We start from the raw sequence: 24,693 nt of genomic DNA on the forward strand, positions 1-24,693 counted from the left end.
CAAGTTCTCTCTCTCTCTCTCTTTTTTTTTCTTTCTGGCTATCCTGCAGTTTGGATTGCTATCTCATGTTAGCTCCCTCAGATTGTCTTCAGGGCATTCAGGCCGGGTCCCTACCCTATGCATGCAGCCGGTGCCTCCCTGTTCAGCCCCCGCTCGCTGCTGGCGGATGCAAGCCTCTGGGCTACCTCTCTGCTGGGAGTTGCAGCTAGACACGTAATCTGTGGGTTCTCTCTTTTTTTTCCTCCCAGTTATGTTGCCCTCCCAGATTCCAAACCTTTCCACAGACCCACCGGTAAGAGGGTTTCCTGGTATTTGGAAACTTCTCCTCCTTCATGACTCCCTCCCCAGGACAGGTCTCTGTCCCTAACTCTTTTGTCTCTCTTTTTATTTTTTATATTTTGCCCTACCTCCTTTCGAAGAGAATGGGCTGCCTTTCTGGGTGCCTGGTGTCCTCCCCCAGCATTCAGAAGTTGTTCTGTGGAATTTGCTCAGAGTTCAAATGATCTTTTGGTGAATTTGTAGGGGAGAAAGTGGTCTCCATGTCCTATTCCTCCACCATCTTAGGACCGCCCTTGGATTTTGATTTTGAAAATAATAAAATCTGTTCCCTTAGGGCTACATTTATTATTTAATTGCTATCGTGTAATTACTATATTTAGCCTTTATTCTTTTTGTTTAAATTGTGTGCTATTTAAACTTTGTGGTATACCTAGTTATGATTTTGAGAAGGTAATTGGTGATTATAGCTGGCACTTCTGACTTCTGATCCCCAAAACATTCCCCTCTTGTTCTCATAAAACAAGACAAAAGAAAAAGAGAGAGAGAGAGAGAGGGTCGGGGGGAGAGAACTGATTTAAAAAAAAAAATTATCAGGTGACTAAATGTTCAGGGAAATCGAGTGCTGCTCTCTGTAAGATAAATCATATCCTTAAGGTGTTTAGGGTAATCCTTTTCTCCGTTGGTAGTGATTAGTTTAGGGGTGGTCATGTGCTCCAATTCTAGCCAGTTTAAGAGGAAGTGCTGAGGGTTCTCGCAAGGAGAGAAGCACAGTGAGAAGCCACCCTTTCTTTATGCCTTTGAGACTCCTAGTTGGTGACAACTAACTTCTAATAAATAAAGTAAAACCTAGAGGAAGTAAAGAAAATGACTCAAAGCTCTGAGCTAACCAACTCTGCATGCTTTCTTCTGGACTTCCTGTAGTATGAAATGAAAACACACCATTTCTAGTCTGACATTTCTATTACAACAGAAAACACTCTAACAGAAACAACATAAAACGAAAGTCATACAAACACACACATATAGTATTTATTTTACCCTTTTCTCATTACAAAAGCAATATATGTCTATTTTGGAAATTTGGGATATAGATATTCACAAGAAAGAAAATTTTTTTAAAAATGAGAGATAACTATGTCAACACTTTTTGTGTATATTCTGTTGTTCCTATGCATGCACTTTGTATATTATATAATTTAAAAATTAAAGTAATTGTCTTATACCTAATTTTTAAACTTAATAACCAAAAGAACTAAATTAAAGATTTAAAACAATTAATCCTAATTAGAGATTAAATTGAATCTTAATTTTATTTAGTTTCCTATGAACACAAATTATAGCAGTCAGACAAGCTTTAGGAATTGGTTTGACATTGAAACTAGGCTAAAGATAAAACATGAAATTCAGATGTATTTTGACAGATGAAGTTTAAATGTATTTTAACACAAATATTATCTCTTTGAAACTACCAAGTAAGTTCTGAGAGCAGGGCACTTAAAATTTTTTTCTAGTTCATTTACATTGAGTTATGCTCCTGGGAAGATAATGTTTGTGGTACCTCAACAATTTTAGGTTTGCTTATTTTTAGCTATGATACCTCTGTTTTTTAGACTGAAGTTGAATTTGTGCAGTCTTTGTTTAATTCAGTGTTGTTTGTTCATGTTATGTATAACTAAATTGAATTGCAAGCGGAAATCCATTTTTTAACCTGTTTTATGAGCGACTTCACTTTCACTTTTCACTTTCATGCATTGGAGAAGGAACTGGCAACCCACTTCAGTGTTCTTGCCTGGAGAATCCCAGGGATGGGGGAGCCTGATGGGCTGCCGTCTATGGGGTCGCACAGAGTCGGACACGACTGAAGCGACTTAGCAGCAGCAGCAGCATATGCTAAATAGAAGAAAAGACAGCCAAGATAGACTCTTAATTATCTGATAGATTTGATTACAGAAGATACAAGGAATCCTCATTTTTTGTTATGCCTGAAAATAGAGTAAATGATTATAATATCAAATATTAAATACTCTTTGTTGAGTGATGTACTTTTAACTTAAAAGTTACATTTACCTTTTGCACTATTAATTTTGGTTTGTATCCATATTCATATCATAATTTACATACCACAATATTTTATATAATATAGTTATTTCTGCAAAGTTTTTCATATATTTGGACCCTTAAGAGAGTTTCCAAGGTTAAAATGGTGAGTGATCAAATTGAAATCCAGTTTCAATATTATTATGTATATATAAACACAGTCCATGGGGTTGTGACTATGCACAAATAGATGAATACATTCTGATACATTTTTATTATAATAAACTTCTTTATAAATATACAAGATCAGTTGGCAATTCTTAATTTTTGTGTGACGTTGCTCCTTTGGCAGCCTGATTTGGCCTGTAAATTCCTCTCAGGATAATGTTTTTAAGTGCATAAAATAATAGAAATAAGAATCAAAGAAAAGTTGTTCCATCGAAATAGTTTTGTGCATAGAGCACAGGTTAAAAACACCTGCATAAAGATTTTGAATAGCCCTTTAGTTAATATATTTTTTAAAAATGCCTGAGAACATATCTAAATAAAACAGTTCCATGAACAAAGCCAAACTGACATACGTTTTATAAACACATATCTACTAAAGCCCTTAGATTGAATCCCATATATTTTTGCTTTTAAATCCACACATCAAAATTGTTACAAGTTTAGGAGTAAGAATATGCATGATAAAGAGACAAAGGAGAAGAATGATTTTGTTGTGACTTATCTTTATATTCCTGTGTCATCTAGCAGAACTATATATTCTTGGTATCAATATACACACCTTTAAAGTTAACTTTGAGTATTTTAGCACTTTACAAATTTTCAGTCCAGCCCAATTCAGTTGTGGAGTTGGGTCATTGATTGGCTAACTAAAGGTATGAGTTTAGTAAAAAGGAGATGTGTATGAAAAAAAAGTAGAAAGAAGGAATTCAATTAATGAAGACAGAATTGGAAAATAATATAGAATGTGGGAAAAAAACCCACCACACCCTATAAAACTAAAAGACAAAGTATGAGGAGAGAAAAATAAGGAAAGCAAAGACCTACCATTAGTTTAATTAGCAATTTACTTTCCACGGTTCCATAAGGCCTGGAATATGTGGAAATTACATTTCATCTTCAATGTGGCACTGCATATCACATGTGAATATAGTAATATTTTACCTATTTAAAAAAATGAATAGTGGTTGAGTTTCTTTTAAGTCCCTTATATAGTTTTCTTATTTAGTGGATACTAAAGAACCTTTTTATCCTATTCCCCTTTTCATGGAATGTGTGGAAACAGGCCTGAATTAAAAGAGGTATTGTGCCAACATATTTTGGAAACCACACCATTTAATGCAAATATCAGTGGATGTTAGTTACACATTTACAGAGAGTTTTCTTTTCCTTTTTCTAACACTCTTCTGTCTCTTTTGACTTGTAATAGTGAGACTGAGGTTTTCAGAGTTCATTTTACATATCAAATAATATTTTGCTTGTGCATTTGCTTGATCTCTCTCTCTCTCTCTTTTTTTTAGTGATTTGTGGATTATGGATTTAGAAAAATCAGAAGACAGAAAAAATCCATCATCTTAAAAGACAGGGTAGACTATTTATAAAACATAATCACTATAGATTTTTTCTTGATTGTATATTAAAACAGTGTTGTTATTACTGCACTTAATTACCACAAACTCCATAGACCACATAGCTGACAGGAATGTTCTATCCCCTAGTCCAAATCTGAACCCCTCTGAAACTCCCTTTTATATGGAGGTACTTCACAACCTGTACCAGGTGAAGAATGGGATGAAGGAGAACTTGTCAAGTTGAAGGAGTGGATAGTGGGTTGGTTGCTGAATACTCCAAATATCAGAATGCTTTTGAAGCCAAGGAAAAAATTAGATTCATTGCATTTTTTCTTAATCCACAGGAGGAAAAACCGATCATATGGGCAGGGGAAATACTATCTGTGCTTTATGTATTTTTATCTTAGCATAAGATTGTAATTGTTGCTAAGCCCCTTTGCAGAAAAAGGTCTGTGTTTCTCAGTGTTAATTTTTGGCATTTGTTTGCCTTAGGCCATGGCTATTTTAAATATTTATATATTATTATACAAGAATAAAGTGACTAAAAAACCCATATAATGTGTTATAGGAGTTCAGAAAGCAAAGAGATTAATTCAGAAACGTGATTAAGTGAAAATATTTCATTATTTTTCCTGAAAAAAATCTTTTCCTTGTAATTGAGTTTCTGTGATTTCTAAAGGAAGAAGCGTAACATTACCTTAAACTCTACTTTATTCATATGTAAATATGTCACACTATGCTTTGTGTTTCTCATTCCCAAAAGGGGAAATTCATTACTTTGCCTTTCTTTGACTTTCTATGCAGTCTAACAATTATAGAGAGAAATATCCATATATAAGTGGATCAAAGCATGGATTTAAAAAAGCAAAGAGAAAGAAGAAGTGATTTACTGGATCTGACACCCTGTTTACCATGTCAGGATCAAACCAATACCAAATTCCAAGGACATAGTAGGGCGTCCAGCAGACAGTAAATGAAGTGGCAAATGCAACCGTCATCTTTAGGGTCCTCAGCCGAGCTCGTGGTATATTGTTCTTGGACTGATTCAGTTGTAGTTCTTTTAAACAGAGAAAATAGAAGGTGTTTTTAATAACCAGTTTTATTACAAAGCCAAAATAGAAAAAAAGGAACAGAGAATCATAATTCAACCTGGTGAATATAATGGAGGCAAATTGCTAATAATTTTAATAATGACAATATGCTTGCAAAGCATGTTTATATTTCAAGTTTTCCACTCAGCTACATAATAAATAGAAATATTAAAGATAGTAATGCTCTTAAAATAAATTTTCCATCAAACTAATAAGGATTTGAAATAGGAGGTTACTCAAATTCTTCAAATAAAATTTTAAGAGAGTAGACTGAGGTTGAACTGAATTTAATTCTCTGCCCTTTGGTTGTCATACCAACATAGCCACATTTATTTTATAAATTTATAATTTTTCACCTTTCCTGACTGACCAAACAGGAAGCCCTGTTGCCATCATAGGAGGTGATGTAAGCTTGGTGCAGGCAAGAAACACATGCACTGGATTGGTGTCAGAATACTAGTTGGCATTAAGGAGATTTAAGGAATAATACACGATGGAGGAGTTGAAGGACATTAGCTCACCTCTTCTTATAGAAACACCAAAATCAGAACTAACTGCTGAACAGCTGTCAACAAAAAAAACCCCACTAGAACCTAACAAAAAAGATACCCTACATCATGTATGGATATGAGAGTTGGACTGTGAGGAAGGCTGAGCGCCGAAGAATTGATGCTTTTGAACTGTGGTGTTGGAGAAGACTCTTGAGAGTCCCTTGGACTGCAAGGAGATCCAACCAGTCCATTCTAAAGGAAATCAGTCCTGGGTATTCATTGGAAGGACTGATGCTGAGGCTGAAACTCCAATACTTTGGCCACCTCATGCGAAGAGTTGACTCACTGGAAAAGACCCTGATGCTGGGAGGGATTGGGGACAGGTGGAAAAGGGGACGACAGAGTATGAGATTGTTGGATGGTATCACCGACTCAATGGACATGAATTTGAGTAAGCTCCGGGAGTTGGTGATGGACAGGGAGGCCTGGAGTGCTGTGATTCATGGGGTCGCAAAGAGTCGGACATGACTGAGCGACTGAACTGAACTGAACTGAACATCCAAAGATAAAGAAGGAGACATAATGAGATGGTAGGAGGGGTGCAATAGAGATAAAATCGAATTACATACATACCAGGTGGGTAACCCACAAACTGTAAAATAATTAGACCACAGAAATTCTCCCACAGGAGTGAAAGTTCTGAGTCCCACATCAAGCTCCCCAGCCTGGGGATCTGGCAATAGGAGAGCCCCCAGAGAATCTGTCCTTGAAGACCAGCAGGGTTTGATCTTAGGAGTTAAACAGGACTGGAGGAAACAGAAACTCCACTATTGGAGGGCACCCACAAGGCCTTGTGAATACTAGGACCCAAGTTAAAAATGGGGACCTCATAAGAGACTGAGTTAGATTTACCTGCTAGTGTTGGAGGGTCTCCTATGGAGGCAGGGGGTGGTTGTGGCTCACTATGAGGACTCATTGGTGTAGCCCTCTTGAAGGCTGCCATTTTAACACACTAGACACATGAACTGACTTATGTGATTGGACATGTGAAGGCACATTCATATCTTTGAAAGTTCACAACTTTAAGGTTTGTATATAGAGGATTTACTGTATTTAAAGTGATGAGAGAACCCATAACCAAAAACACTCTGCTCAGCAAGGCTCTCATTCAGATTTGATGGAAAAATCAAAAGCTTTACAGACAAGCAAAAGCTAGGAGAATTCAGCACCACAAGACCAGCTTTGGAGCAAATGCTAAAAGTTCTCCAGGGGGAGAAGAAAAGGTCACAACTAGAAACAAGAAAATTATGAATGGAAATGCTTACTGGTGAAGGCAAACATACAATAAAGGTAGGAAATCATCTGTAGACAAATACAAAATCAAAACGATTAACTGTGAGGAGAGCATAAATGCAAGATACTGGAAAGGCATTTGAAATTAAAAGACCTGCAACTTAAAACAGTCTTGTTTACATATAGGCTGCTATATCAAAACCTCATGGTAACCAGAAACCAAAAATATACAATAGATACACACACACACACACAAGAAAAAGGAGTCCAAACACAAAACTAAAGTGAATCTTACAGGAAATCAGTCCTAAATATTCATTGGAAGGACTGATGCTGAAACTGAAGCTCCAATATTTTGGCCACCTGATGCGAAGAACTGACTCATTGGAAAAAACCCTGATGCTGGGAAAGATTGAAGGCAGGAAGAGAAGGGTTGGATGAGATGAGATGAGGATGAGATGAGATGAGATAAGATGGTTGGATAGCACCACCAACACGATGGACATGAATTTGAGCAAGCTCCGGGAGTTGGTGACGAACAGGGAAGCCTGGTGTGCTGCAGTCCATGGGGTCCCAAAGAGCCAGACATGACTGAGTGAACTGAACTGAAAGTGAGTCATCAATCACAAGAGAAGAGAACGAAATAGGAAGGGAAGGAAAAAACTTACAAAAACAAATCCAAAAAAATGAACAAAATGGCAATAAGAACATTCATGTCTATAATTATCTTAAGTGTAAACAGATTAAACAGTCCAACCAAAAGACAGAGACTGGCTGAGTAGATACCAAAACAAGACCTATATATATATGCTGTCTACAAGAGACACACTTCAGATCTAGGGATACATAGAGACCACAAAAGAGCCAGATAAGATTTAGCAATCACCACCACTGACTGAACGTGAGGGGATGGAAAAAGGTATTCATTCAAAAAATAGATAACCAACAAGGGACTACTGTATAGCACAGGGAACTCTATTCTGTTATTAGGTTATTCTAAAATAACCTAAATGGGAAAAGAATTTAAAAATAAATAAATATGTGTATATGTATGACTGAATCATTTTGCTGTACATCAGGACTTAATACCATATTGCTAATCAACGATACTCCAATATAAAATTTTAAAAATTCATACATTTGTTTTTGAGAATGCAACAGATTATTGAAGCAAAAGAGATACAACCATGTGCCTGAAGTGAAAGATCAAATAGTCAATTGCATGTTCCATAATATTTAGCACACTCAACACACACACCGAAATGTGCATAGTGTGTGGATACACTGTGTAGATACAGGAGATTTGAATGTGATACAGAACAACTTAACTTTAACAAATCTATTGGTAACTATATTATGAGTTGTACTTTGCTATATTCTAGGCATCAGGTGTTTGATAAAGTGTTATGATGAACCAGCAGGAACAATTTGCCCATGTTTCTACTGGGTAAATGAAGTAATTGTCCTTTTAGCTTTAATTCCATGCTGTAAATTTATAATATGGGGAGATATTAAATTACCTCATCTCTAAATTGGGGATAATAAAAGTATTGCCTCATAGGGTGATTTTGAATACTGAAAGAGTTAATTAATGTATGTTAGTTGCTCATAATAATATCACAATACTATTACAATACAACACTATTACAGATAAAATAGTACCTGGCACAGCAAGTGCCACTCTGATTCTCTGGTTGGGGTATTGCCGTTAACAACTGTCCATCCACAATTAATCTGAGAAATACATACTGTGGGGATCCTGATGAAGGACCCTTGTTAGGGTGAAGATGATTTTTGCGTTGCAGATCACCATGATGAGAAGAGGGATGATGAAGAGGCAGCTGAAGGTGAAAAAGTTATAAAAGGCTTGATGCCACCACTGTGGAAAACTGCAGTGTGTTACACACTGAGAGAAACCTTCAGTCTGTCCAGAGTCATCTGCTAAATGGATCATCCCAAAGATGTATAGCTGTAGGAGAAAATTTAAAACATTAAAAAGGGATATTGCTTATTTTCAAACAATATTTGCAAGTTTTCTCGAAAGTTTTCTCTTCTGTATTATACTAATCTTCTAACATGTTGTTGCCCAAAGCAACTGCTAAGCTTCTTGACATTTGGCTTTTGGCTTTTCTACAAAAAGTTGTAAGTGGATCTTTAGTTTAAATACGTTTGGGTAATGTGAATGGATCTGTAGGATTTTGAATTTCTTCCAAAATTATTTCAGCCTTGCCGAATAATCACCAACCAAAGATTTAAACCTCCTCTGTATTTCAATTTCATATGCTATTTTGATGAGTAAACTTGTTGCAAGTGATTTTATTGTTAAATCTGCAGCACAAAAAAACTGTCTGGCATTTAGAATATGCCCTCAAAATAAATATTTAAATTTTATTTTTGTGACATAAGATCTCATTAAAATGGCCAGAAACATGTACAGACAGTTCATTAAAAAAAGGTGTAACAGTGACCCTTAAGTATATAAAAACATAGTTTCAACCTCACTTATGATAAGAGCAGTGTCAATCAATTAAGGCTACACTGATATGCCATTTCGCACTATCAAGTCTGGCAAAATTAAAAAACAAAAACAAAACAGTAGCACACTCTCATGGGAAGGCTATAGGGAAACAGAAACTCTCATACATTGCTAATGGGCACACAAATTGGTACAATCATTAAGGAGAGGAATTTGGCAATAATTAGTATACATTTGTACTTACCTTTGACTCAGCAATCTGACATTCAGGAGTTTTCCATGAAGATACACCCCTACTTCCATTATATGAACATACATGTGCACAAGATTATTCACTGATGCATTGTTCATACGTGAAAAACATTGAAAATAATCTAAATATTAATTCATAGAACACCAGCTGAATAAACTATGGTGGACCACACAATGGAGTCCTATAGAGTAGTAAAAAAAGAGGGAGGGAAATTTCTATCTGAAGGTGTGTGTGTATACATGTACATACATTTATTCTAGCTCTGTGTGGAGAGAGGCTAAGAACAATGTCATCTAAGTAGCAGTGAGCATACCCCGCTCTCCAGTACCCAGATCTTATTTTTATTTTTTTTTTAATTTTTATTTTATTTTTAAACTTTACATAATTGTATTAGTTTTGCCAAATATCAAAATGAATCCGCCACAGGTATACATGTGTTCCCCATCCTGAACCCTCCTCCCTCCTCCCTCCCCATACCATCCCTCTGGGTCGTCCCAGTGCACTAGCCCCAAGCATCCAGTATTGTGCATCGAACCTGGACTGGCAACTCGTTTCTTACATGATATTTTACATGTTTCAATGTCATTCTCCCAAATCTTCCCACCCTCTCCCTCTCCCACAGAGTCCATAAGACTGTTCTGTACATCAGTGTCTCTTTTGCTGTCTCGTACACAGGGTTATTGTTAGCATCTTTCTAAATTCCATATATATGCGTTAGTATACTGTATTTATGTTTTTCCTTCTGGCTTACTTCACTCTGTATAATAGGCTCCAGTTTCATCCACCTCATTAGAACTGATTCAAATGTATTCTTTTTAATGGCTGAGTAATACTCCATTGTGTATATGTACCATAGCTTTCTTATCCATTCATCTGCTGATGGACATCTAGGTTGCTTCCATGTCCTGGCTATTATAAACAGTGCTGCGATGAACATTGGGGTACACGTGTCTCTTTCCCTTCTGGTTTCCTCAGTGTGTATGCAGATCTTATTTTTAGTATCATTCTCTACCAAAAGGAATCAGAGCTCATTGGCGAAGTGCGTAATCCCAAGGTTGGGGCAATCAAAGCACAATAAGTCATTGGAACACCTGCTGTGCCAAAAAGTCTGGAAATGCCCAGAGAATGATGGAGCATGTGAAAACATTTCAGGCACCAGCTTGAAAGAGGTCCCATTGGCCAAATTTGGGATAGTTTAAGCATGAAAACAAACAAACAAACCCTGATAGAAAAGAATAAGAGTTCAAATAAAGAAACCATGACTCCATGCTGATGTAAATGACAAAACCAGAATAACAAATACATGGGGAAAGGAAAAAGCTCTTTACTATACAGAAAGTCAGCTAGTAAATGTAAAAGATACAATGGAAGTAGTGATTACCATTTTGTAATACTATAATAATAATTGATTCAGGCAAGATCACCAATGAATGGCAAAACATTATAAACAGTAAAGTAATAACTTTACAGTAGAGAAATAACCAAATAATTAAGCTAACATTGCCAATAATGGGACAGATTGACAGCATCTGCTTCCTTCTAGAAAGCATTGAGAAGAACTCAGAGTCACCTCTTTCATGTTTTTGTTAAAAATCAAATCAGTCAATCCTAAAGGATATCAATCCTGAGTATTCATTGGAAGGACTGATGCTGAAGCTCCAATACTTGGGCCACCTGATGGAAAGAACTGACTCATTAGAAAAGACCTGATGCTGGGAAAGATAGAAGGTGGGAGGACAAGGGGATGACAGAGGATGAGATGGTTGGATGGCATCACTGACTCAATGGACATGATTTTAAGCAAGCTCTGGGAGATAGTGAAGGACAGGAAAGCCTGGTGTGCTGCATTCCATGGGGTTGCCAAAAGTTGGATACGACTGAGTGACTGAAGAACAACAATGTAGACAAAGAATGTCGCCTACACAGTAAACAAAGGATGTTGTGGCCATCAAGTTATTAGCCACTGTACTTACCCTCAGGAGTGCTCCCTAAGGAGTGGATTCAGGATGGAGAGAAGTAGAAACATGGCCCTAGATAGTTAAGATGATGTATCAAAGGAATGATCTCAATAAGCCCAAACTCTTGCATTTTTCTGTACTTAGAAAAGCGCTACATTCATTAACCTGAGATGTATGGTTTTTCTTTAATTAGCAACAATCTTCTGATGTTCTGACTACCAGGTTTTTGTTGCAAAGAAGCCTCCTATTAAAAACTCCTGGCTCCTCTGTTGCCTCTAATGAATTGGGAGCAATCTGAGAGACTGTCTTCTAGGCTTAAGTTCTCAAAAGTCTACTGAATAAAACATATTTCTCAACTTTTAGGTCATAGATTTTTTTTCAGTTGACAAGTGCACAACCTGAATCTACCCCCAAGAAAATATCAATCAAACTCAAATTGAGGGGCATTCTACAAAACAACTTGTCTGCACTCTTCAAAAATGTCAGTGTCATGAAATACAAAGAAAGACCAAGGAACTGTTCTAGTTTAAAGGAGACTAAAGAGACAAAGGGTCTTACCAGGTGACTCAGTGGTAAAGGATCTCCCTGTCAATGCAGAAGACACAGGTTTGATCCCTGGGTTGGGAAGATCCCCTGGAGTAGAAAATGGCTACCCACTCCAGTATTCTTGCCTGAAAAATTCTGTGGATAGAAGAGCCTGACAGGCTACAGTCCATGGGGTCAGAAAGAGTTGGACACGACTGAACACGCAAAGAGGCAAGGCGACTGAACCTCTCGCATAATCTTGAATTTTCTTTTATTAAAGGGGATATTATTGAGACAGCTGAGAGATGAATAGGGCATATAGATTAAATGGTAGTCCTTCAGTTCAGTTCAGTCACTCAGTTGTGTCTGACTCTTTGCAACCCCATGGAATGCAGCACGCCAGGCTTCCCTGTCCATCACCAACTCCTGGAGCTTGATCAAATTCATGTCCATCGAGTCGGTAATGCCATCCAACCATCTCATCCTCTGTCATCCCCTTCTCCTCCTGCCTTCAGTCTTTTCCAGCATCAGGGTCTTTTCCAAGGAATCAGTTCTTCACATTAGGTGGCCAAAGTATTGGAGCTTCAGCTTCAGCATCATTCCTTCCAATGAATATTCAGGACTGATTTCCTTTAGGGTTGACTGGTTTGATCTTGCAGTCCAAGGAACTCTCAAGAGTCTTCTCCAACACCACAGTTCAAAAGCATCAATTCTTTGGCAGTCAGTAGTACTGTATTGGAGAAGGCAATGGCAACCCACTCCAGTACTTTTGCCTGGCAAATCCCATGGACGGAGGAGCCTGGTAGGCTGCAGTCCATGGGGTTGCTAGGAGTCGGACACGACTGAGTGACTTCACTTTCACTTTTCACTTTCATGCGTTGAAGAAGGAAATGGCAACCCACTCCAGTGTTCTTGCCTGGAGAATCCCAGGGACAGGGGAGCCTGGTGGGCTGCAGTGTATGGGGTCGCACAGAGTCGGACACGACTGAGGCGACTTAGCAGCAGCAGCAGCAGTACTGTATTAATGTTAATTTCCCGATTTTGATACTTTATACTGCGCTTATGTGCTAGAAAAAATACACTGAGGTATTGAGAGAGGCATCATGTCTGAACTTTTAAACAATCCATAAAAACATGCATACAAGAGAGAGAATAAGCAAATTTAGCAACATGTTAATATTTGGGGAATCTGAGGGAAAAGTATCCTAGAAATCTTTGTATGATTCTTGCAACCTTTCCCTAAGTGTGAAATTATTTAAAAAAAAGAACTAGTTGAGTCAACAAGGAAACAATGCAAGTGGTTTTCACAAACAAGTTTTAGTTGACATTTATTCATTCTTTCCCAATTTGTCAAGCACACTTCTTACTTCATAATTTCCAAAATTTTCTACTGAAAAACTTCATTTTACCACAAAACATCATTAAAATGAAGAGATAAGAGTGCCTGAGAGCTTTAAAACTGATAACAAGTTAATTCAAACAAAAATGTTGCAGGTTTTTTTTTTTTTAAGTTTTAAGCAAGTGAGGGGAAGTATTCATTTTTATTTAGTTGTTGACTGAATTAGTAAACTTAAATTCCATTTAGTTAATTTAATAAGCTCAGAATTTCTTTCCTTTTGGGGGTGGCAGAGTGGAAAGAGTATACCTTAAAAAATACTGTTTTCCTCTTTGCTTGTAGAGTAGAAAAGTTTTAATAAATATAAAATATAATAAACAAAATAAATACATATATAATAAGATCTAAGTACATATAATATAAAATACAAGCCTATTTTATTTGTAATTAAAATGCTGATTTTCAGTTTGTGATCTTTTCAGCTTCAAGGGCAAACAAGAATTTTTAGGTTAATCCACTAGAGGGCGCCCAATGATAATATTATCAATCTTAAAGTCAAGAAAAGCAAGTTCAGCTAATTCTGTTTTATGATCCAGATCAATTTTTTCCATGTTACAAAGTGACCCTTTCAGTTTTTCCATACTTCTTTGCAAACTGCCCTTATTTACAGTTGAGTTTTGAATTTGACCCAACAGGTGTTGTGAATTGAAATCTTTGGAAGGGTTTTTCACATGACCCTGAGAGTCTTCTAACTCTTAAAAATCATTTTTTCTTCCCATCTCCCTAGTCAGCCTTGGAACCAGATAATCTGAATTTGATTTTCTGCTCTGCACAGGGTCACATTTTCACTTTAATAGTTCATATTTTTAAGTTATAATGATGAGTCTTTCAATGAAAAGGACTTTATAGTACTATGGTTTGAATTTGGTTTTCATCTTTATGTAATGAATGCTTGTTTTTAAAGCAACTCCTTGGTCATAAAACTATACTTGGTACACTCTGTCATGAAAGATGAACTAAATATATTGTGCTATCAAGAAATTAAATATTTCTTAGGGGAGATACAGCATGTATGTGACAACTATAATACTCAATAGACTGTGACAAGTTCCGAAGGAGAGTTATAGTGTTATGAAAATTCAGAATTTTACTCACCCACAAACTAATTTGTTTTAGGCTTCATTCAGTTTATTTTCAACTCCAAGACCATGTTCATTTGAATGATTAATATAGGGATATACTTTACTTCCAGTGATTCTTTCATACTTGGATGATATTTCAAAAGTTTCTTTGTTTCTCCTCTCTCATGCCTGGCCCCAGTTCTCATCAGTGTTTACTTTATTTTGCTCTAAACAATAGCAGTTTGTTCTCCACCTTTACAGTCACTTGCAGATGCTATTCCTCTTAGCACATAATTTTTAACCTTCGCCTTACCCCATATTAGTGACACCATGACTTAATCTTTCTGAAGGTGATTATCTTTAGATGCTATGCTTTAGGTTCCTCTTGGGATTCCCTGGTGGCTAAGACAGTAACGAATCCGTCTGCAAAGTAGGAAACCCGGGTTCGATCCCTGGGTTGGGAAGATGCCCTAAAGAAAAGAATGGCTTCCCACTCCAGTATTCTTGCCTGGAGAATTCCATGGACAGAGGAACCTAGTGGGCTAGGGAGATATAAATAGTATTTAACTCTAGGGACTGTCATGACAGTTAACAAGCGAATACTTGCAAAGCACCTAGAGTAATGCCTGGCCCACAGTTAGCACTATATAAATCATAGCCATTATTAAAAATTTTTTTGAGGCACACAATATATAAATATATATTGCATATGTTTACATATTTATAAATTTTACCATATTTTTCCTGATATCACTTAACTATTTATTCTCACCTTAAGATTTTCCTGCCTTTTCCTTCTCTAGCCTCTTACAGGAAAAAAGAGACAGTATTGCACACTGTGATACAATGATATGCATGCATGCTCAGTCGCTCAGTCATGCCAACTCTTTGTGACCACATGGACTATAGCCCACCAGGCTCTTCTGTTCATGTAATTTTCCAAGCGGGTTGGAAATCCTGGTGGTTAGGATTCTGGGCTTTCACTGCTGAAGCCCGATTCTGCTACGGGAACTGAGATCCTGCTAGGGGAACTGAGATCCTGCAACTCGCACAGCATGACCAGAGACAAATAAAAAAACAAAAAGCAACACAGAAGCATTTAACACAATTCCTGGCACATATTTATGTACTGAATAACTATTATTTATCAAAATAATCATCACCATTATTGTTATTTCTGCTACTAGTATGCTGTTACTACATTCCAGTAACATTTTTTGGCATATTGTACACATGTAGTGAGTATTTATTGAATTTAAGCTGCTTGTGGGTCTTCCCAGGTGACACTAGTGGTAAAGAACCCTCCTGCCAATGCAGGAGACATAAGCGATGCCACTTTGATCCCTGGGTCGGGAAGATCCCCTGGAGGAGGGCATGGCAACCCACTCCAGTATTCTGGCCTGGAAAATTCCATGGACAGAGGAGCCTGGCAGCCTACAGTCAGTCCATAGGATTGCAAAGAGTCAGACATGACTGAAGTGACAGCATGGATAGAGCATGCACAAGCTGCTTGCTAAGTTCAGAAGAGCCTGCTAGCATTGTAAATTTATGTTTGTAACAGGCAAGCCTCCACATTTATTCAGACCACACATCTTCACACCAAAGAATAAAGGAATACTCATATACAACAGACCCTCCAAATCTTTGGGTTCCACATCTGCAGATTCAACTAACCAGAGATGGAAAAATATTCAGAAAAAAATTTTTAGAAAGTTCCAAAGAGTAAGACGTGAACTTGGAAAGCTCCAGAAACTGTCTATATAATATTATATTGTATTTACAATTATTTACACAGCATTTACATTGTATTAGGTATTATAAGTAATCTAGAGATGATTTAAAGTATATAGGAGGATGTACATAGGTTACAGGCAAATAGTATACCATATTTTATAGAAAGGACTTGAACATCTGGGAAATTTCTTATCTGAGGCCACCACGGTGGGGAAGGAGGATGTCTAGGAACCAATCCCCTGGGGATATCAAGGGTGACTGCATTTTCTCTTCAGGCCTGGGTTACCTACAGAATTAAAAAGCTGTCAACATATAATTCTCCCTAGTAACACAGAGAAACTAGTGATGTGAACTCTATCTGCAAATAATCTGCTGCTCTGGAATTTTTGTGGTCTTAGATGACAGTCATCAGAAACCTTGCGTTTTTTAATTGGAAATGGACACACCAGATTCAGGAAATGTTTTCTGCTTAACATGCACCTACTAGCCTGACCACAGTCAGTCTTAAGTCAGATATCCTTTCAAGTCCTGTTGGCTGTCTTGCCTTGCCTTCCTCTCCCTTCCGCCTTTTCTTCCTTTCTTATCCTATGTTTAGAAACAATACCTCCAAGACTTGAATCATTATGCTCTGGCATATAAATCTTTTAGAGTGAATAAGACAGCTTAGTGACTAGGGAGGACATTGGCCAAATTTACTTATCAGTCAGAATAAATGTCATAATTTTTTTAAGCAATCTTTACATAAGCAATTTTGTTTGCTGTTTCTTAAATAATTATTTTATTTTCATACTCATATTTCCCTAATACTTTTTTCTCCTGACTTCAAAAACCCTATTATGAAGGAAGTAATTAAGGTAGGAAAAGGGGAAGAAATGAATAGTAATGCATTTTTAAGACTTTATACTTAAAGTCTTATATATGATTGTGTATATCTTACTCTTTATAGCACTTTTTACAATGACCCTTTTAAACTTGGTTAAGTAAATTACTCAGATAGCTGGTAAAAGACAGCACTGAGATTTGAAACCAGCTTTGTTTAAATCCCACTGCCTTTCAGACTTGCAGGGATATCTGAGGTCTTCTGAGACTAGGACTGGAGCTGGTGAATGGTCAAACAGAGGACTGGGGCTCCCTTATCCCTATTTGACCAGAGCAACTCCACTTATATCTGCTTCATTTATTGAAGCTCCACACAGAATTTCATTTTAAATAAAATTCAATTACAAGCAAAAGTATAAAATTGTGGTCACAGGACACTGAAAGTTTTGGAAATATATCCCCAAACCATCACAGAACTCTGAGGTGATCAGCAAGGTGGAGAAGCAAGGTGGTCAGTTTGAAAGCTGGTCATTCTGAACTCTAGCAAAATGTCATAAATTCTCAGGTTCCTGGGAACATGACAACTAGCTTGTTAATTTTTTTTTCTTTTTCCAACCTGGCATGAATTAATCAAGTGATAGAATATCCATATATATACCAAAGGATGAATACAATCCTAAAGGAAATCAACCCTGAATATTCATTGGAAGGACTGCTGCTGAAGCTGAAGCTCCACCTGATGTGAAGAGCTGACTCATTAGAAAAGACCTTGATGCTGGGAAAGATTGAGGGCAGGAAGAGAATGGGACGAGAGAGGATGAGATGGTTGGATGGCATCACTCACTGACTCAGTGGACATCAGTTTGAGCAAACTCTGGGAGATGGTGAAGGACAGGGAAGTCTGGTGTGCTGCAGTTCATGGGGTCACAAAGAGTTGAACATGACTGAGCAACTGAATAACAACAAACACAGGATGAAAATTAAAAGTCATCCTTTCAAACGCCTTTTAAATTAGCCACAACAGGATGTGCTTTTGTCAATGGGCTTTGTGGGGCGTGGTGAAGCGTGAGCTGTACTCACTGCATCACACAGCCTGGAAATCAAAAGCCTTTCCTATCTCTTGTCTTCCCCATCACGCACACATTACATTACTCACAGGGTTGAAGCCTCTTTTATTCAGAGAGAAAGAGCAGAGAGCTATAATAAAAAGATAAACTGGACTTAACAAAAAGACAGGAATACAACAGGTCAAGTGGCATTGGGCAAACAATTAATCCTTTTAAGTGAATACTTTTCAAACTGCGGGTTGTACCCATCAGTTAGTTGTAATCAGTAATAAAAAATGATTTGGAACAGAATAGAGTATTTATTTTATGAAAACTTTTCTCAGTTATAGGTCTATGAGAGATAGATTAAGTCTTCATGTAGTCTGTATTTCTTTCTTTCCATTACTGTCAAGAAGGTTTGAAGGACATTGATTTCAAAGGTTCTCTTTGAATGGTCTTTTTTATGTGAAATGGGGATAATAGCATAGCCTTTACGTACCTCACAGAGTCCGTGTAAATACCAAATAAGATTATGAATGTGAGGTCTTTCAGGAAACTTCAGCAAAGTGCTTTATCAATTTAAAGTGCTGCTGAAAGCAAGAATGAGTCATTTGTTTTACAAAATGAAATAGCGTCAATACTACCATATTCTGTGACCCATATGTAAATTTTCTTATGTACATCATTTTAATAATGTACAACATAATGGCCACAGTTAACACTGATGTATGATGTTTAGAAAAGTTATTAAGAGAGTAAATCCTAAGAGTGCTCATCACAAGGAAAGAAAACTTTTTTCTTTTCATTGTGTCAATATGAGATGATGTAAGAAGTTAGCTGAAACTATTGTGTTAATCATTTCACATTATATGTAAATCAAGCTATCATGCTGTACACGTTAAACCTACATGGTGATGTATACAGACTGTTTTTCAAAAAATTGAAAATGAAGAAAAACAAAAAAATCATTTAATCCTTGTGTAAGACTCATGAAAGTTATATGGCTTCCACATTGTTCTCAGAGTTTCCCCCAGCTATCTTCTGTTATATACATCCATTCCACCTCCATTTATTGATTCATCTATCCAAACTTTGTTTTCATTTTAGTAAAAGGTGAAAGGTTTATTTGATCTGAAGAGGAATCAGAGTATCCAAACATTTAAAATTTATATTTTTGTTGGGTGTCTCATTAAGTACTGTGAATATGAATTAAATTGAACACAACAGTTTTCACTGTTGTAGCAGCACATATCATAATGGCAAAGACAAACAAGTACATAATTACAATGTTTTCTGACAAAGAAACAGTGTGCTATGAGGTCAAAGGAAAGGCAGCAACCATGAAATCTAATTTCCTGCTACTGTCAATCTGTCACTTGAGCCAAACAAGTCTCCTTTGAAAATTAATCACTTTACAACTTTTGCTGAAAAATACATGTGATCCTTGGCTTTTTTTTTCCATTCAAATACATTCATCTTTAAAAACTCAGTTTAGGGCTTCCCTTGTGGCTTAGCGGGTAAAGAATCTGCCTACAGTGAGGGAGACCTGGATTCGATCCCTGGATTGGGAAGATCCCCTGGAGGAGGGCATGGTAACCCACTCCAGTATTTTTGCCTGGAGAATCCCCATGGGCAGAGGAGCCTGACAGGCTACAGTCCACCCGGTTGCAATGAGTCAGACATGACTGAGCAACTAAGCATAAGACCTATTATATAAGCATTAATAAAATTGTTAAAGACCTTTAAAAAAAAAACTCAGTTTATCCTACTTTTACCCTTCCTTCACCATTTTAACTTTAATAATTCATCTCTCTCTCTTCTTACACTGGTAATAGACTTGAAAACTTTTTTGTACATAGTTGTATTCATTTTGTATAAGTTTTATTTCTATAACTGAATGACATTTTTTTGTCTCTTTGTTTCATCAGTAGCTGGTTCAGTGTTAGGAACCCAACTTGTGTTTATCTTCTCTAAGAAAATTGAACAATATATAAATACACATCACTCATAGTTCAAAGAAATAAAATGGAAAATTTCAGAGCATAAACCTTTGCTAAGTAACCTCATTTAAGTAACATATTTGCTAAATTAATTCTTGTATATGCAGTCACTGTGAGAATAATTTTAATATACTTTTCTCCAGGGAAATCAAAGCATTTTGTTTTTTTTCTGCCATAAAACACACACTGATATACAAAAAATGTCAAGTGAGGAATTGGTGGGATAATATAGTTATCTAACTTTCTAGTGTCCTGAACTATTTAGTGCATCTTGTGTGGCAGCTTTTGTTTGTTTGTTTGTTTGTTTTTATGCCAGCTGGCTAGTTTAGAATCTCTAGATAAATTTCTATTTGTAGTGACAAGTTTTTGGAGGATCATGGTAAACTCTGACTTCCTGACACATCCCTGTACCCTGGATTCATCACAGGGTACATTCACAAACATAGAGACAATTTGGTCATCTTTGCCATTTTCAAGAATGCATCGTCTTCTTCAGAGATTTGGCTGTTGAAGAGGCAGATTCTGAAGATCCATCAACTGGGGTGTCTCTGATAAAGACAGTCTGGAGGGCTATCTGCTTTCTGAAGGAGAGGGCCTTGCCTGCACCAACAGTCATAGAGTTTTGCTAACAGCCTGTTACAGTCTCATCTACCTCCAGATAAAGCTCAAGTCAACCTCATGGAAATGTTCAAATATCCAAACGTCTAAGATGTCCCACATTTCCTTTTATTCAATCCCACCCAGCTGCAAACTGCAGAACATACTAATTAAGGATAGTTCTTTCTATGCTGCAATGACAGAAGACTCAAGAAGTTCCAAATAAAACAAGTTATGCATACTTTCTACCTATGCAAATTTTATTGTTCCTAAAGATTCCCCTAATTTACCATGTCAACCAGAGTAAAAGAAAATGTAGATGAAAGAATCAAATGAGGATGAGTTCAAATTTGAGAATAGCTTCATTTTGAGGGAGCATTTACTATGTACCAGATAGTATGATAGAAAACTTAACAAATTATGTGTTTAATCATTACAAAGGTGCATCAAGTAGACGTTACCTCCATTTTATAAATGCAAGACCTGAAACCCAGAGAGGTTAAGACATTTGCCAAAGGTAACAGAGCAGAGTCAGGATTAAATTCCACACTCTGACTTCCAGAGCCCAAGCTCTTAGAGATAATACAATACTACCTTTGACAAGACCTTCATTCAGATTTAGATAGGAAATCTGTAATCTCCATAAAAAGTTTGCAATGTTGGTTTACCTGTGGTCCAGCAAAGATGCTACTGAGAAGCCAGGCCAAGCCAATCATGAACTGTCCAAGCTTGCTGTTGCTTTTCACTGCTAGAGGCTTGGTGATCGCCAGCGAGCGGTCGAGGCTGATCACCACCATCATGAAGGCAGGGGCATACATGGAGAAAAGCTTCAGATAGCTGAGGACTTTGCAAAGGAGCTCTCCAGCATACCATTGAACAGTTATGTTCCACATTCCATCCAGTGGCATAACAATCAGAGTCTCCAGCAGGTTGGCTAAAGTCAAATGTTTTAAAAGCAACTTCATTCTCGAGAGTTTATTCCTCTTCTCTTTCCTTTGAGTCCAATTCTGAAGTTTCAACAAGAAAGAAGTGTTGAAAATTGTGGAGAGTAGAAAAAGGAAGAAAGTAACTGTCACTCGGATCTTTCCAGATAGGGTCAGGGTGGGGAGGCTGCCTGGTGTTAGAGGGATGCTGCTGTTGATCGATGAACAGTGGTTTTCATTCTGTTCAGGAGAGTCACTGTTTGCCATCCTTTATGGCTGATGCAGCTTCAAGACTCGTGTTTCTGGCACTTCTGATATTTTATTGTAATTGCACTTGGAGTCCTGTTTTATTTCAGCCTTCTTTGGCTGATAACGTCACAGGTTTATATTTATGTCAAATTTTGTCCCTGAGATATTTTGTATTTAAAGTGAAAGATCAAGGTGAACTTGTTTTGTGGGCTTGTAATCCAGCAGGGTGCTAAAGCAAAGCAGACAAACACTTTCTGAGGGCCAAATGTAACTGTAGTATCTCAGCAGATGGCCTGGTTTTCACAACATTTTTCCTAAGTGAAGAAGGATGTTTGAAACTTAATTTTGTAATTAAAATTCTCTTAGGATATTATTCAAGTAAATTTAGTGAAGATGTTTTCTAAAAAAAACGTTAAGTGTTCTGTTCAATACATGCAAAATGAAAAAGAAGAAAATACTAAAAAAGAACTTGATCCAGTTAAGATTTGTAATTTAAAGAATCACAAATTTGTAATTTCTCAAAAAATTTGTTTTCTTTTCAATCACACAATGCTGAGCATCCAAACACTAGATAAATATATTTATTCAGAACTGTCCTCTATGAAACATCAAACTAATACCTTAACAGTTAGAATCAATTTGATCTAATATTGAGATGCATTCAAATTTATCAGTCTTAATGTTTAGATAAAATCATTAACTTCATGAAAAATTTTTGTTATTGCTTTGATTTTATAATTGTCTAATTATTGTACTTGCCGTTTTTGCACATTATTTCATAGGGTAGCTTGGTATTAGAGGGAATACTGTATAAATGTCTTAACCACGTCTATGCATGCTTACGGAGAAGGCAATGGCACCCTACTCCAGCACTCTTGCCTGGAAAATCCCACGGACAGAGGAGCCTGGTGGGCTGCAGTCCATGGGGTCGCTAGGAGTCAGACACAGCTGAGTGACTTCACTTTCACTTTTCACTTTCATGCATTGGAGAAGGAAATGGCAACCCACTCCAGTGTTCTTGCCTGGAGAATCCCAGGGACGGTGGAGCCTGGTGGGCTGCCGTCTATGGGGTCGCACAGAGTCGGACACTATTGAAGCGACTTAGCATAAGCATGCATGTTTATATACAATATACATCCCTTTATATTGTAATTGGATCATTTCACACTAGGGCCACTTAGAAACTTTCTCTGTATTGTTGCTGTATCTTACACATTGAGTGTTTGATGATGTTTCCTACTACTGGTATGATTTAGATTGGAATTTATTAAATTACCAGATTGATTTGTCTCATCAGCTAGTTTGCTTCTGTAGCAGCCAAAGAAAGAATAATGTTAAAAGTAAGGGTGGTTATTTTATTTTATTTTATTTTTATTTTATTTTATTTATTTATTTATTTATTTTTTATTTTTGAAAGAAAATCCATCCTGAACCCTCCTCCTCCCTCCTCCCCATATCATCCCTCTGTCGTCCCAGTGCACCAGTCCCAAGCATCCAGCATCGCATTGAACCTGGACTGGCATCTCGTTTCATACATGACATTTCACATGTTTCAATGCCATTCTCCCAAATCTTGCCACCCTCTCCCTCTCCCACAGAGTCCATAAGCCTGTTCTATACATCAGTGTCTCTTTTGCTGTCTCGTATACAGGGTTATCGTTACCGTCTTTCTAAATTCCATATACATGCGTTAGTATACTGTATTGGTGTTTGTCCTTCTGGCTTACTTCACTCTGTATAATAGGCTCCAGTTTCATCCACCTCATTAGAACTGATTCAAATGTATTCTTTTTAATGGCTGAGTAATACTCCATTGTGTATATGTACCACAGCTTTCTTATCCATTCATCTGCTGATGGACATCTAGGTTGCTTCCATGTCCTGGCTATTACAAACAGTGCTGCGATGAACATTGGGGTACACGTGTCTCTTTCAAGTCTGGTTTCCTCAGTGTGTATGCCCAGCAGTGGGATTGCTGGATCATAAGGCAGTTCTATTTCCAGTTTTTTAAGGAATCTCACACTGTTCTCCATAGTGGCTGTACTAGTTTGCATTCCCACCAACAGTGTAAGAGGGTTCCCTTTTCTCCACACCCTCTCCAGCATTTATTATTTGTAGACTTTTGGATCGCAGCCATTCTGACTGGTGTGAAATGGTACCTCATAGTGGTTTTGATTTGCATTTCTCTGATAATGAGTGATGTTGAGCATCTTTTCATGTGTTTGTTAGCCATCTGTATGTCTTCTTTGGAGAAATGTCTATTTAGATCTTTGGCCCATTTTTTGATTGGGTCATTTATTTTTCTGGAGTTGAGCTGGAGGAGTTGCTTGTATATTTTTGAGATTAGTTGTTTGTTGGTTGCTTCATTTGCTATTATTTTCTCCCATTCTGAAGGCTGCCTTTTCACCTTGCTAATAGTTTCCTTTGATGTGCAGAAGCTTTTGAGGTTAATTAGGTCCCATTTGTTTATTTTTGCTTTTATTTCCAATATTCTGGGAGGTGGGTCATAGAGGATCCTGCTGTGATGTATGTCAGAGAGTGTTTTGCCTATGTTCTCCTCTAGGAGTTTTATAGTTTCTGGTCTTACGTTGAGATCTTTAATCCATTTTGAGTTTATTTTTGTATATGGTGTTAGAAAGTGTTCTAGTTTCATTCTTTTACAAGTGGTTGACCAGATTTCCCAGCACCACTTGTTAAAGAGATTGTCTTTAATCCATTGTATATTCTTGCCTCCTTTGTCAAAGATAAGGTGTCCATATGTGCGTGGATTTATCTCTGGGCTTTCTATTTTGTTCCATTGATCAATATTTCTGTCTTTGTGCCAGTACCATACTGTCTTGATAACTGTGGCTTTGTAGTAGAGCCTGAAGTCAGGTAGGTTGATTCCT

At 37.1% G+C, this 24,693-nt stretch overlaps 1 protein-coding gene across 2 annotated transcripts; it reads right to left on the minus strand.

Moving 5' to 3' along the window:
• Window positions 1–1,324: 1,324 nt before the first annotated feature.
• Window positions 1,325–21,856, minus strand: GNRHR (gonadotropin releasing hormone receptor). Of its 2 annotated transcripts, none has more exons than XM_005892887.2 (3): window positions 21,302–21,856; window positions 8,518–8,609; window positions 1,325–4,950 (listed from the first exon to the last, which is right to left on the minus strand). In XM_005892887.2, the coding sequence occupies exons 1-3, from the start codon at window positions 21,821–21,823 to the stop codon at window positions 4,815–4,817; spliced, it is 750 nt and encodes a 249-aa protein (XP_005892949.2). In that variant the 5' UTR covers window positions 21,824–21,856; the 3' UTR covers window positions 1,325–4,814. The 2 variants fall into 2 exon arrangements, with proteins under 2 accessions (XP_005892949.2, XP_005892948.2); XM_005892886.2 differs by having other exon boundaries at window positions 8,518–8,737.
• Between the last annotated feature and the right edge of the window lie 2,837 nt (window positions 21,857–24,693).

The sequence above is a fragment of the Bos mutus genome, chromosome 6 (genome assembly GCF_027580195.1).
Source record: "Bos mutus isolate GX-2022 chromosome 6, NWIPB_WYAK_1.1, whole genome shotgun sequence".
NCBI lineage: Eukaryota > Metazoa > Chordata > Mammalia > Artiodactyla > Bovidae > Bos > Bos mutus.